Source organism: Gymnoscopelus braueri (genome assembly GCF_963280865.1).
Source record: "Gymnoscopelus braueri genome assembly, chromosome: 13".
Classification (NCBI taxonomy): Eukaryota; Metazoa; Chordata; class Actinopteri; order Myctophiformes; family Myctophidae; genus Gymnoscopelus; species Gymnoscopelus braueri.
In genome coordinates this window covers 24680347-24693357 of record NC_137615.1, presented here as the reverse complement: position 1 = coordinate 24693357, position 13011 = coordinate 24680347, and the positions used below count along the sequence as shown (strand labels likewise).

Below are 13011 nucleotides of genomic sequence, written 5' to 3'. Positions count from 1 at the left end.
CAATCTACAAGCTCACACCATGTCACATCCGCAAATGCGTTGTGAGCTTGTAGATCTGCTATTTTCGATGTATGATGAAGTACATTATATGCGTTACTTTTGCTCTGTCTCACTCTTTTACTCTCTCAGTGTATTTATCTCTACTTATACGTGCACGCCTCCTTCTGATGTGTGTACGCGCGCGCGTGCGCATGTGTGTGTCAACATTATGATATCCTAATATGTCACTGCGTGGTAAAACAGAGACAAACATGTAACAGTGTGGGACAGTTGAATCACCTGTTATTGTAGCCATTGTATCCTAACCATGTAATCCCATCCACCTCTCTCTTTCCCTCTCTCTCTCTCTTAGGCGGTGGAGGAAGGTGAAGGAAGAGTCCGGGTGGAGACAAGGGAGGGCCTAAGTAGCTTTGTTATCGACGGGGCAGTGAGAGATGACGAGGGGAAGTACTCTATCACTGTGACCAATCCTGCCGGAGAGGACAAGGCTCAACTGTATGTCAAGATCGTGGGTCAGTGGCTCTTTGTCATCTTTGTCTCTTTGCCTTTTTTTTGTCTGTCTTCAGGTTCTTTCTCTATTAGTCCCACACTCCTCTCTCTCGCTCCCGTAGATAAATCCGGGGTCAATTGAGCAGTCACGGGTGAGCGTTATCTCATTAGCTGATGCTACAGGTGTGTTTTAATGCCTGCTAGCATTACAAAGCTAATCATTCTTGTCTTTTTGGCAGCAGAGGCGGTAAAGAGAGGAATTGGTGTCCAGCATCACAACAGAGCATAATGTTCTGCACAAAAAAAACATCATAATTCAAAATGTTTCGCCGACGATCTAAAAATACACGGTTATCATGGGAATGTAAGAGTGATGACTGTTTACCCTGCAAGCAACACAATTTAACTGGAAACAAAAAATACACTTCCCCACACTCTCTTTTGTCTAGTTCTTGTCTCATTTCTATCTCTCTGTTCTTTCTTTCCCCAACTCTTCACTATCCTGCTGTAACCTGTCTCTCCAGATGTTCCCGACCCCCCTGAGAATATCACATGCATGTCAGTCGGAGAGGACTTTGCTACCGTCACATGGGACCCGCCTGTGTTCGACGGTGGAGTTCCCATTAAAGGTACCCCTCCCCCCATTCTCTTTCCAACAGCATCTGATGTTCAACATCTGATGTCTCTACCCCTGGAGAATCCACTCACTTTGGAATCCACACTATTTATTTGTTACATCGCCGCGTTTTTGTAGTCACTTCAAAAAGGCTCTGCTGCGGCTGCTCCTGACTCAAAAAGAAATGACCGTGTTCTGCCAACCCTCCCCCCTCCTCCTCCGTGGAAAAAGCACTCAGATTTTTTTAAAGTAAACGTAGCAATACCACAATGTAGAAATACTCTGTTACAAGTAAAAGTCCTTTGTTCAAAATTTGCCTCTGAGATATAGTGAAGCACAAAGTACACAGTATCGAAAAATGGAATTACTCGAGTAAATTTAAATATCTCAAAATGATACTTAAGTACAGTACTTGAGTAAATGTACTTGGTTACTTTCCACCTCTGTCCTCAGGGTACCTGATGGAGAGAAGGAAGAAGGGCGCCGATAGATGGACCAAGCTTAACTTTGACGTGCACGAGTCCAACACGTATGAGGCCAAGAAGATGATTGAAGGCGTGATGTATGAGATGAGGGTGTTCGCTGTCAACGGCATCGGCATCTCTCAGCCCAGCGCTACCTCCCCACCCTTCATGCCCGTCGGTGTGGAGCCGTTTGTCATCACATAGTCAAATGCCAGTGTTAATTTGAAGCTGCAATCCATTCAAACCCAAATGAGAGACCCAATTTCTACCTCTCAGCCAAGATGCAATCTCTGTGTGTAAAGGGGAGATGTTGCACTTATGATCTTCAGGCAGTACTACTTGACAACCAGTAGGTGTCCTACCTGACATGGGCCTAGATTTCTCGGTGGAAGAATAGGGAGACCACCTCCAACCACTGAAGATGTACTAGTTCTACTCTACAGATTGGTTAAAATAAAGTTTTATTCATTTAAATATAAGTTCCGGATTGCAGCTTTAATTTAACTATTAAGAGCATATCTATGGAACCAAAATGTGGTTCCATATGTATGCTCTACAGAGTTCAACTAACACTATAGGATTTTACTGTGTAGACGGATATTAACAGAGGCTTTGCTCACTATGCTCAGTCTAAAGCCAAATTCATGCTCCATCACACGACGCTGCTGCATGCCAAAAATAGCAAACCTACAAGCTCACAATGCGTTGCATCCGCCGCGCCTTATGAGCTTGTAGGTCGGCTATTTCTGATACGCGACGCCGCCGTGCGACGAGGTATAAATCGGGCTTACGGCAGCTTAACCCTCCAATCCATTACTTTCCATATTAAGGGTATTAATGACCTCCTGTCTTCTTCAGCCCCCACCAGCGAGCCCACCCGTCTTACGGTGGATGATGTCACCGACTCTACCTGTGCACTGAAGTGGCGCCCACCAGAGAGGATTGGCGGTGGAGGCATGGATGGATACATCATCGAATACTGCAAAGAAGGAAGTAAGTACAATCATTCTAATATGTATGTAATAATAACAGCATGTTGCTCTATTATTTTGGAGCCATTTGTAAAGCACTTTGCACTACATGTGGTGTATATGCAAGGTTCTATGTAAATAAACTGTATAATATATTATTATTATTATTATAAAAAATATACTTGCACTATCTTCTCTAAATCACAACTCAGGTGATGAGTGGGTGCAGGCCAACAAGGTTCCAATAGATAAGTGCCAGTACCGGGTGAAGGATCTGCAGAAGGGAGAGAAGATGCTCTTCAGAGTGATAGCTGTCAATATTGCTGGACGAAGCAACCCCGCCAACCTGGGACAGGCTGTCATTATCAGAGAGATCATGGGTCAGACATGTCATGTGTTCATGTCTGACATCAGAGGGTCATTTTGTAAACATGCTGCACCAACACGTTTTTATCTTATGCTGTATATGTCGTTGCTGTTGGGCATAAACCTCACGTCTCCATATTTCACCGTTTTATGTTTTCTTTCCGTAAATCGATGCCCTGCTTAATTGTACAAGTGTGTCGAACAAAAGTAGCCACAATAGCTGATCTACAAGCTCACAATGTGACGTGTTGTGAGCTTGTAGATCGGATATATTTTCTATTTTTTTAAATGTTTGAAGTGAAACTGATTAAGTGTGTCTGTGGGTATTTTTATAATAAGAAAAACGACATTGAATCCAATGGAACAGGTTCTTTTTTCCAGTTCCTTAAAAGTTACCATTTTGGACGTACAAGGTTTCCACCTGACAGTGACGATATGAAGGAACTATACTGTGTATACTGTATGTTCATTATCTACATACATTGCTCCATTCGTATTCAAACGATAATATACTACGTATTCATACAAATAATATCAGTATGAAAATATGTCTGCAGGTATACATGCAAATGTACCATATTATATGCGTTTACACACCAGTTTCTGCACGCCAACACACCCATGCACACACAAGTACGAATGACAGTATAGATGCACACCTCCTCCCCCATTCATGCTTCTACCACCCACTCTTCTCCAACATCCACTTAACCTTTCTCTCGCTCGTTCCCCTCCATCTATTCCACAGAACAACCGAAAATACGCTTGCCTCGCCAACTGAGATCCAAATTCATCAGGAGAGTGGGCGAGAAGGTCAACCTGGTCATCCCCTTCCAGGTTAGAAGGAGACCATCCAAGCTCTATATATCTTAGCTTTAGGAGCTGAGCTCATGTGCACTGGACTATATATGAATTCTAAGCATTGTACTGCTGCATTTAATACAAAACCAGTTATATCAAGACCTACCCAAAGCATTATTAAATGCTCTATCCCATCTGCCTGTTCTGTATGAATATGCATAATGAACCATGAAATCAGCATGTCAACTCCTCAACTTGGTTTACCTAAGCTGGAGAGGTGATTTAGAACCACTGCCTGGTCCATCTGAAATAGGTTTCAAGTGGGTTTCTCTGTGAACCCTGGACTGGGTTGAAGTAAAAAAGTTGTGTAACAAAGCTAGATGTCACATTTACAGTATATGATATAGTGCAATAATACCAGTGATTAATTATATGAATTCAAAGAAATACCTAATAAGGCCAACAACTCGAATGATGCCTTGATTATTGATCCCTAACAACTATTTGGATAATCAACGGAAGGCACATTTTGCCAGTCTGATAGAAATGAAGGTGGAGATGATAAGAGTGTGTATTCGCCTGCCTGTTCGCAATCAAAATGTTCACTCTGTCTGCAGGGTAAGCCTCGCCCTATTGTGACCTGGTTCAAAGATGGTGTACCTCTGGAGGCCAAAGGTGTTCAGATTCAAGTCACTGAACTGAGCTCCATCTTCTTCATCCGCTCAGCAGCAAGAGACCACTCTGGCAAATACACAATGACCGTCCAGATCGACGACGTATCGGACAGCGCTGACTTTTACATACAGGTCGTAGGTCAGTTCAGTCACGAGGCTGCTGCCACTTCTCATGTACACGTTCGGTCCCGTCATGTGGTTCCACTTTGGGATTAGGCCTCTGCACATATAGTCCACGCTTCACGCTGTACCGCTAATAACCTTCTTTTTTTGGAAGGGGATGATGGCGTGAACCCAAATCTGTGGCATGTCAGAGTTTTTTTAATTTGATGATAATTCCCCCATTTCGTACTCGCAGGGGATCTGTGACTTAAAGTAGCACATCATCAAAGCACTGATTCCCCCCTCTCATAATCCTGACTCCTGCGCTCACACTGTGGCCTGGCTGCCAGCTCGTTCCTCAGCTCACGGCACATCTCCCTGGGTCAGGGTGCCGGGCGGATTATGCGGCGGGGTTCCGCTGGAATTATTTACGTTTAGACCGGGATTAGGGTTGGATTTGTGGGGGCACTTTGTCACTTCTTCCGCTTAGCGGGGTGGGGGGGGTTGAGAGAGGCACCAGCTCCCCTTGAACAGATCCACCAGCCAGACTGTCACAGCACTGCTTCAGCAAGGAGCCAGCAACATAGAGCAGGATTAAGGGCAAACACATCAGTGCTGCTCTGCATGTTTGCACTGTACTTTTGCTGTGCTGTTTATGTGCATCCGTGTGCGTGTGTGTGTGTGTGTGTGTGTGTGTGTGTGTGTGTGTGTGTGTGTGTGTGTGTGTGCGCGTGTGTGCGTGTGTGCGTGTGTGTGCGTGCGTGTGTGTGCGTGTGTGTGTGTGTGTGTGTGTGTGTGTGTCAGAGAGAGAGTGCACAGGGTGAGATTAATGGCAAATGCCTTTCTATGGAATACAGTTTTCTGTGTACTGTATAGCGAGGAGCACAAAGGAGGATTGATGATAATCATACTGTGCTCTGCAGTGCCGTGGGTCTGACAGGAACAGTATGGAGCCTCTTCCCATTGTCTGTGTTGTGTGCCTCTGCACAGGAGCTCCTAGTATGTACAGTAGCTTACTCATTTCTCCCTTCAACCTCTGTCTCGTCTTTTGCTATACTGCTAGTCTTCATCAGTCTTTTCTTCTGTGGGTGTTAAGCCCCCCACCCTCCCGGATGCGTCCTTCCATCCTCTGTTTCCTTTCTCCTACTCTCTCTCTCTGTCTGTCTGTCTGTCTGTCTGTCTGTCTGTCTGTCTGTCTGTCTGTCTGTCTGTCTGTCTGTCTGTCTGTCTGTCTGTCTGTCTGTCTGTCTGTCTGTCTGTCTGTCTGCCTGTTTCTCTCTCTGTGTGTATCTCTTTCAGACAAAGCACAAAGAGAGTTATTCCCCACCATAGTTGCCACAAGCACCAGGCACTTTTTTCCCACTCTCCCATCTTTCTCACTTTTGACTGTCTCATTTTCGCTTGTCTAACCACCCTGTCTTGTTTGCAAGCCTCACGCTCATTCTCCATGTCTATTCTATATACTGCTGTCTCCGCTCCAGTCCTGTACCCTACTCTTTACATCTCTCATCCACTCTGCAGACTTGCCTGGTCCCCCCATTAACGTGCGCGTTGCGGATATTTGGGGCTTCAACGCCGCGTTGGAGTGGGATCTGCCCAAGGACGACGGCAACTGCGAGATCACTGGTTACACTGTCCACAAGGCTGACTTGAAAACCATGGTGAGCCCGGTTCAGAGGAATGGCCCCATGTGTATGTAGTGCCACGGTCTGGGACCCAGTGTAATCCAGCAGCCAATGGAAGCTGACTACACTGTCAAATACTGAGTGTTAATTTAATCACTTTCAACCTGGCGTCCCTATTATGGGCATGTCATTATAGATACAAATTGCAAGTGATAAAAATGTTTGATCAAGATTTGTGAAAATAACAGATTTAACTCACGTGTCGCATTGCGACACATTGTGAACTTGTAGATCGGCTATTCTCGTTATTCGTATGGCAAAGTATATAGGGCTTAAAGGGATACTTCACTTTAGGGCCGGGCCCGCTTTTAAAAAAAATATTAAAAATAAATGAAAAAAGTTATGGAAAATTCATGGCCCCCTCACGCATTAGAGTGTCCTACTAATGCGTGAGGGGGCCATGAATTTTCCATAACTTTTTTCATTTATTTTTAATATTTTTTTAAAAAGCGGGCCCGGCCCTAAAGTGAAGTATCCCTTTAAGTGGTTAACTCTAAGGTTACATTTGCACACTCTCAGAGTTATGAAGGGATCAATTAACACTGAGGGAGTTTACTGTTGTATTGTGATGGATTCAATGGAACCTGCTTGCCTTTATCTCTGCCTGTTTGTCTCTCTCGCCTCAATCTCTGAAGACAGATTCTGCTGTCAGCATCACTGCCTTAAACATGTAATGTTGTTATTAGTAGGAATAAACACAGAAGCACCCGGGAGGAAGTGGACTAAGAAAGGGCAGGAGCTAAACCGAGTTCCTGTTTTACACAAAAAAGAAGGTGGTGCCCCCAGAGGCAAAAACAAAGGAATGGGTTCCCAGATTGCTCTCACCCCATCCGTCTCTCTCTCCCACTCTAGTTAAACCCTATACTTAGTTGACCAGATTCCCAAGGGCTCTATGCTAGGCCTCCTCCTGTTTTCGCTCCACACTAAATATCAAGCTCACAACCGAATGTTTGCCGGCAGAATAAGGATGCTAGGGTGTTTAATCTGTCTCTCTCTTCCCCCCTCTCTCTAATCCCCCCCCAAACATACACACACACACGCACACATACACACTCATGTTGTTCCTCTGTTGTCAGGAATGGTTCACGGTGTATGAGCACAACCGCAGGCCCAGCTGCACTGTGTCTGACCTGGTGATGGGGAACGAGTACTCCTTCCGTGTGTTCAGCCACAACATCTGTGGCCTCAGCGACGACGCGGGCATCAGCAAGAACACAGCCATCATCTCCAAGACAGGTAATGAAACGCTGTATGGGGGACCAGTGGGGGGGGACAGGTGAGACCACGTTTGACACACACACTCACACACACACACACACGCACACACACACACACACACACACACACACACACACACACACACACACACACACACACACACACACACACACACACACACACACACACACACACACACACACACACACACACACACACACACACACACACACACACACACACACAGTAGGAGGTAAAACTATAAACGATCAGTTATTTTAAGTTGATTAAAAAAATGAATTACATGAAACCAAATTAATTGTGTCCCACCCATAACAGGGACGCCCCAAAGTAATGGGGATGGCCATAATGAAATCTACCGCAGAGCACCACAAGCAATATTGTCACTGTCAGGCAGAAACCTTGCATCTCCATGTTACATGTCTTTACGTTTTTCTTTTCCTAAATGAATGCCCTATTTTACACTTCATGGCACGACAGTGTCACACAAAAGTACTGAAAATAGCCGATCTACAAGCTCACAACATGCCACGATGAAACGCTCTGTGAGCTTGCCTACAGTATTTTCACTATTTTTTAAACGTTTTTTTTTTATTTGGCAACATTTCCTGAACAGTAACAATTTTGTTCATAAAATGTTTATGCCTGACAGCGACGATATGTAACTTGTTTAACTTTTCTCGCGTAGTGCTGTGGGCACAGCGACCTTAGTGCAGCCTTATAGGCACTGTGAGAGAACCTTCACCTCTGAACATGGTTAGACATTATTATGCTGAGCAGGGTCAGATTTCAGCGCAGTATAACCTGGGTGGGGGGAATATAGGGCCACAATACGTAATGGGATTACATTGAACTAAATGGCAATTGTAATCTCTTACTAATTAACACAATCATTTGTTTACATACGGTATAATTGTGAAACAATACTGTATAGGTGATTATTTGTTGGATCAGGTATGAATTTTAGAGCCTAAAACTTACAGCAAGAAAGCAATAATTCAAGAGCAATGTCAAAAGTAATGTTATTGCATAACCTTGTTTGTATATCTTAGTGAATGCAATCTTAACCAGGTAATCACTAATCTGTAAACTGATTACACTTTGAAAGTCACCATCCCCTCTTTATTTAAACCCCCCCCTTTATTAAAGTCCCTATGTCGGGCACTTTTCAAAAATAGTAATAATAGGAGAGCACACAACGCCAGTTGGGAGCTTGTAGATCCGCTAAGTATCAAATAGGGCTTAGTGGTCACAATGATATGCTGTTACATTGTTATAGAGCTCAACACCTCTTCTCCTCCTTCTCCAGCACTGAATTATAACCCACCAAACTACAAAGAGAAGGACATAAACAGGTCCCCCAAGTTCACGGCACCCCTGGTGAACAGGAGTGTGATTGCAGGCTACAGCGCCGCCATCAGCTGTGCAGTCAGCGCCTATCCCAAGGTATTTACTTATAGATAACCACTTTCAACATGGTGTCCCTATTTTGAACATACTGTAGGTGAAATTGTTTGAACATTTTCACAACTTTTCAATATTATGTGGTATATTGTTATACACCCCCAAACTAAAAAATAAAACTTGGCCGCAATGGGGTTGAGTTACATAAACTCGTGTAGATTCACAATGGAAGCTCTGATCTTTGGAATCTCTATCTTAATGGAAATAGGAGATATAATCATTTGAACACATACTGTACCTACAATAGTCGGAAACGTAAATCTGGGGGGTATCATGTCAGTATCATGGTCAGTATCATGTCACTATCATGTCAGTATCATGTCAGTATCATGGTCAGTATCATGGTCAGTATCATGTCAGTATCATGTCAGTATCATGGTCAGTATCATGTCAGTATCATGTCAGTATCATGTCAGTATCATGTCAGTATCATAGTCAGTATCATGGTCAGTATCATGGTCAGTATCATGGTCAGTATCATGTCAGTATCATGTCAGTATCATGTCAGTATCATGTCAGTATCTTGTCAGTATCATGTCAGTATCTTGTCAGTATCATGTCAGTATCATGTCAGTATCATGTCAGTATCATGTCAGTATCATGTCAGTATCATGGTCAGTATCATGGTCAGTATCATGTCAGTATCATGTCAGTATCATGTCAGTATCATGGTCAGTATCATGGTCAGTATCATGTCAGTATCATGTTAGTATCATGGTCAGTATCATGTCAGTATCATGTCAGTATCATGTCAGTATCATGGTCAGTATCATGTCAGTATCATGTTAGTATCATGGTCAGTATCATGTCAGTATCATGTCAGTATCATAGTCAGTATCATGTCAGTATCATGTCAGTATCATGTCACAGGGATGTTGTCCCTGTTACAGGGCCAGACATCCCTGTGACAAGGCTGGCAACTTGTACCATGGTAACATGGAAGGAGGATTTTTAAATATATTTTGAATTTTTTTTTACGACCTACGTTTCAAGAGTTATTGGCAAAAATGTAAAGTGGCCTGGTATAGCGCCACCATGGTGGACCGGCTGATCGGTCCAGTAGTCATGCGGACGGACACAGACACGCCTCCCGGCCTGTTGAAGACAATAAAAAATACAAGCAGAAGACAGCGTCTCTGCAGACTGACGAGGACTACCAGTGGGACATAAGTACTGAGTAGGATCATTTTAGGATACATTTCTGTTATTTCAAGGGCAAATCCCTTATAGTATCTTCCTATAATTTGAGTAACCTCTGTCTGTCTGTCTGTCCGTCCGTCCGTCTTAGGTGGGTCGTCTGTGCCCGATCAAACTGCGCATGCGTCGCATCCAATCCAGCCGCCACACACACGCTGGCTCTGTGTGTGCGCATGCGTCGCATCTACAGCCCCACAGCGTTACACTGTTGCACACACCACAGCGTTTTAGCACGAGACGACTCGCGCTAAACGTTGCGTGTGTGTGTGTGTTTGCGACGGGACCCGGGGGGTTCCGCGACGGGGGGGTGTGGGGGGGGGGGGGGGGGTATGGTGGTTGCCCGTGGGGAGGGGTGACCGCGGGGAGTGCCGCGGGGGGACCGCGCTACAGGACGTGCAATAACCCCAACTTTGCAACTACTTTCGTCTGCGCCCTTCACCGGGTATGGTCTAGTATACATAATACCTTTAATCTGTGTTCATTGGTGACATAACCATGTCATTGACCCATTTCTCAAACCTTGGTCACCAATGGGCACCCGAGAGTAGATTCTCAGAGCGTTGCAGAAAAAGACCTGACTTCATAGTGAATGAAGAGTTTGGGTTCTAGAGTAAAACCAGTAGCCGCAGGTTTTATTCCTGTGAATGCATGAGTTTGAGAGTAAAAGAGTAAATAGAACAAAAACAAAGAATGTTGATGGCTCGACAGTGGGAATGTTTATTTATGTCTAGAGCAAGAACAAGAGGTGGAGCAGAAACATCTTTGAACACAGCATTCTTATTCTTGAGAATCTGAGAGATTTGTTGAGCCAAAATGTTGACCCAGTTTCACCTCTCAGTCTGTTCTCCCCGCTCTCTCAACATCTCTCTCTGTCTGTCTCTCTCTCTCACTCCTCGCTCTCTCATCTCCTCTGCTCCCTCCTCCGCCTCTTGCTTTCTGCCAATTTCTTATCATTGCCACCCTCCTTCCCTGTATTCCCTATTTCCTGTCCTCATTTTCACTGCTGTTCTTCTCTCAGCCCAAGATCATCTGGATGAAGAACAAGATGATCCTTGGTGAAGACCCCAAGTACCTGATGCGGAACAACCAGGGCGTTTTGACTCTGAACATCCGTAAGCTAAGCCAATACGACGGGGGCAGGTACAGCTGCAAGGCCATCAACGACCTGGGGGAGGACGAGGTGGAGTGTAAGCTGGAGGTCAGAGGTACGTACGCTCACACAGCTATGTGTAGAAGAAGTGAAATAGTGTGAACTAGGGGTGCAATTGTTAAAGGATGAGCCATGAATTCAAGGCTTCATGGGGTGTGTAATTAATAGAAAACAAGTACTTTTTTGGGTGAACTACTCCATTGATCAACCTAATCGATTTAAGCAATAATATAAAATACCAAATATAGTGGCTCTACAAGCTCACAACACGCCCCAATCCAACAGGTTGTGAGCTTGTAGATTGGCTATTTTTGTATGACACATTGTACAGCGAATAATAAAACAGGGCATAAGTGGTTAACCAGACTAATCAATTTAGTAAACTATAAAAAATCTATTCAATTTTTTTCACGTACTGTAGATATATATTTTTAAAAATAAATCAAAAAAGTTAAAAATAGAAGAATTGCCAAGAAAATAATCAATGGCAAACCCAGCTCAGCTTCAGGTGCAGGACAAAACCAGCATCGTTACAGAAGGAAAATACTTTGTTCTGAATTAAGCACTCATAATCTTTTCGTCCTGCATGGTCTTCTTCAGGCAAAAATCGGACAAATACCTGAACATTTTACGTACAGCACACATTGCAGCGATAAATATTATGAAAGCTTAATTCAGAGCACATAAGTATTTACCTTCTGTCAGTCAGTGAACTACATATCCCATAATGCTGCACTGAATATACCAGGGAGAGAAAGAGAGAGAGAGAGAGAAAGAGAGAGAGAGGACTTGGTTGAAGGTCAGCGAGGACTCTCTCTGACTGCAAACAGGCCTCGCTCTTCAAGCCGACATGACTCTGTAGCCCTGCAACTCAGACGTTGATGAGAGAACCTGCTCAAAAGAGGGAGACACAGAAATGCGCCGCATTTGCGACGAATATGAAGATAATCTTATTGTATTTGTCAGTTAGAGCTTCAGAACCTCAGACGACTTAAGCTTGAGCTAAGAAAAGATCCACCGGCCTCACGCCGATTTATAATTCCCTTCTTCCCTTCTTCTTCTCCCCTCACCCCAGTTGCGCAAGAGAAGCAATGAAGACAGCAAGACACAGCGGCGGACACAGTTGAACAGGAATGCTAATGGATTATGTATAACCGGATAGTCATGAATAAATATGATTAGAACAGAACACTGGCGAGCTTCTAAAGCCAACAACTTCCTTCCCTTATTGTCACCCCTCACCACCACTGTGACAAATGCCACATCAGTAATGTGCCACAAATTATGACAGTGCAAGCTGTCACCTTGTCATCACCTAATTGAGAATAGCTGAAGACTAGCCTAGTAATGTTGCCCGAATATTACAGCATACAGATGGATCCCTCTTATCTGTGAAGTGAACCTGTCAAGGAACACGCTTATAAAACGGACATTCATCCATTATGTTTTCCTGTGTGTGTGTGTGTGTGTATGTACAGTATGCACTTGGTTTCCCGGACATTTTTATTGGTCGGGGATGAATTTATGATTGTCATGCAGCTGTAGCACTGAAATCGTTGCAGTGTGACCGGCTGCACACCTATCCTTCTTCCTCGTGGAATTAGATATCGTCGCTGTCGGGTGGAAACCTTGTATGTCCAAAAGCATTACTTTTCAGGAAAAAATAACCTGTGTCCCAATGGATCCAATGTAGTTAGTATTTAGTCACAAGGTCTTATCAATACTTTTCATTGGATAAATATTTATAAAACCCACAGACACACTTTCACTTAAAAACATCTTCACAATGGGAG

General features: G+C 44.0%; 1 protein-coding gene across 3 annotated transcripts in view; it reads left to right on the top strand.

The window, feature by feature from the left end:
- mybpc2a (myosin binding protein Ca) overlaps window positions 1-12658 on the top strand; it is a 51713-nt gene extending 39055 nt beyond the window's left edge. For all 3 annotated transcript variants that reach the window (XM_080448199.1, XM_080448198.1, XM_080448197.1), the window contains 12 exons: window positions 353-512; window positions 1014-1118; window positions 1559-1747; window positions 2428-2562; window positions 2753-2920; window positions 3655-3743; window positions 4325-4520; window positions 6005-6144; window positions 7245-7404; window positions 8717-8853; window positions 11087-11273; window positions 12294-12658. In XM_080448199.1, coding sequence (XP_080304325.1) covers window positions 353-512; window positions 1014-1118; window positions 1559-1747; window positions 2428-2562; window positions 2753-2920; window positions 3655-3743; window positions 4325-4520; window positions 6005-6144; window positions 7245-7404; window positions 8717-8853; window positions 11087-11273; window positions 12294-12313 — 1686 coding nt within the window. In that variant the 3' untranslated portion in view covers window positions 12314-12658. The remainder of the gene's footprint in view (window positions 1-352; window positions 513-1013; window positions 1119-1558; window positions 1748-2427; window positions 2563-2752; window positions 2921-3654; window positions 3744-4324; window positions 4521-6004; window positions 6145-7244; window positions 7405-8716; window positions 8854-11086; window positions 11274-12293) is intronic.
- The last annotated feature ends 353 nt before the right edge of the window (window positions 12659-13011 follow it).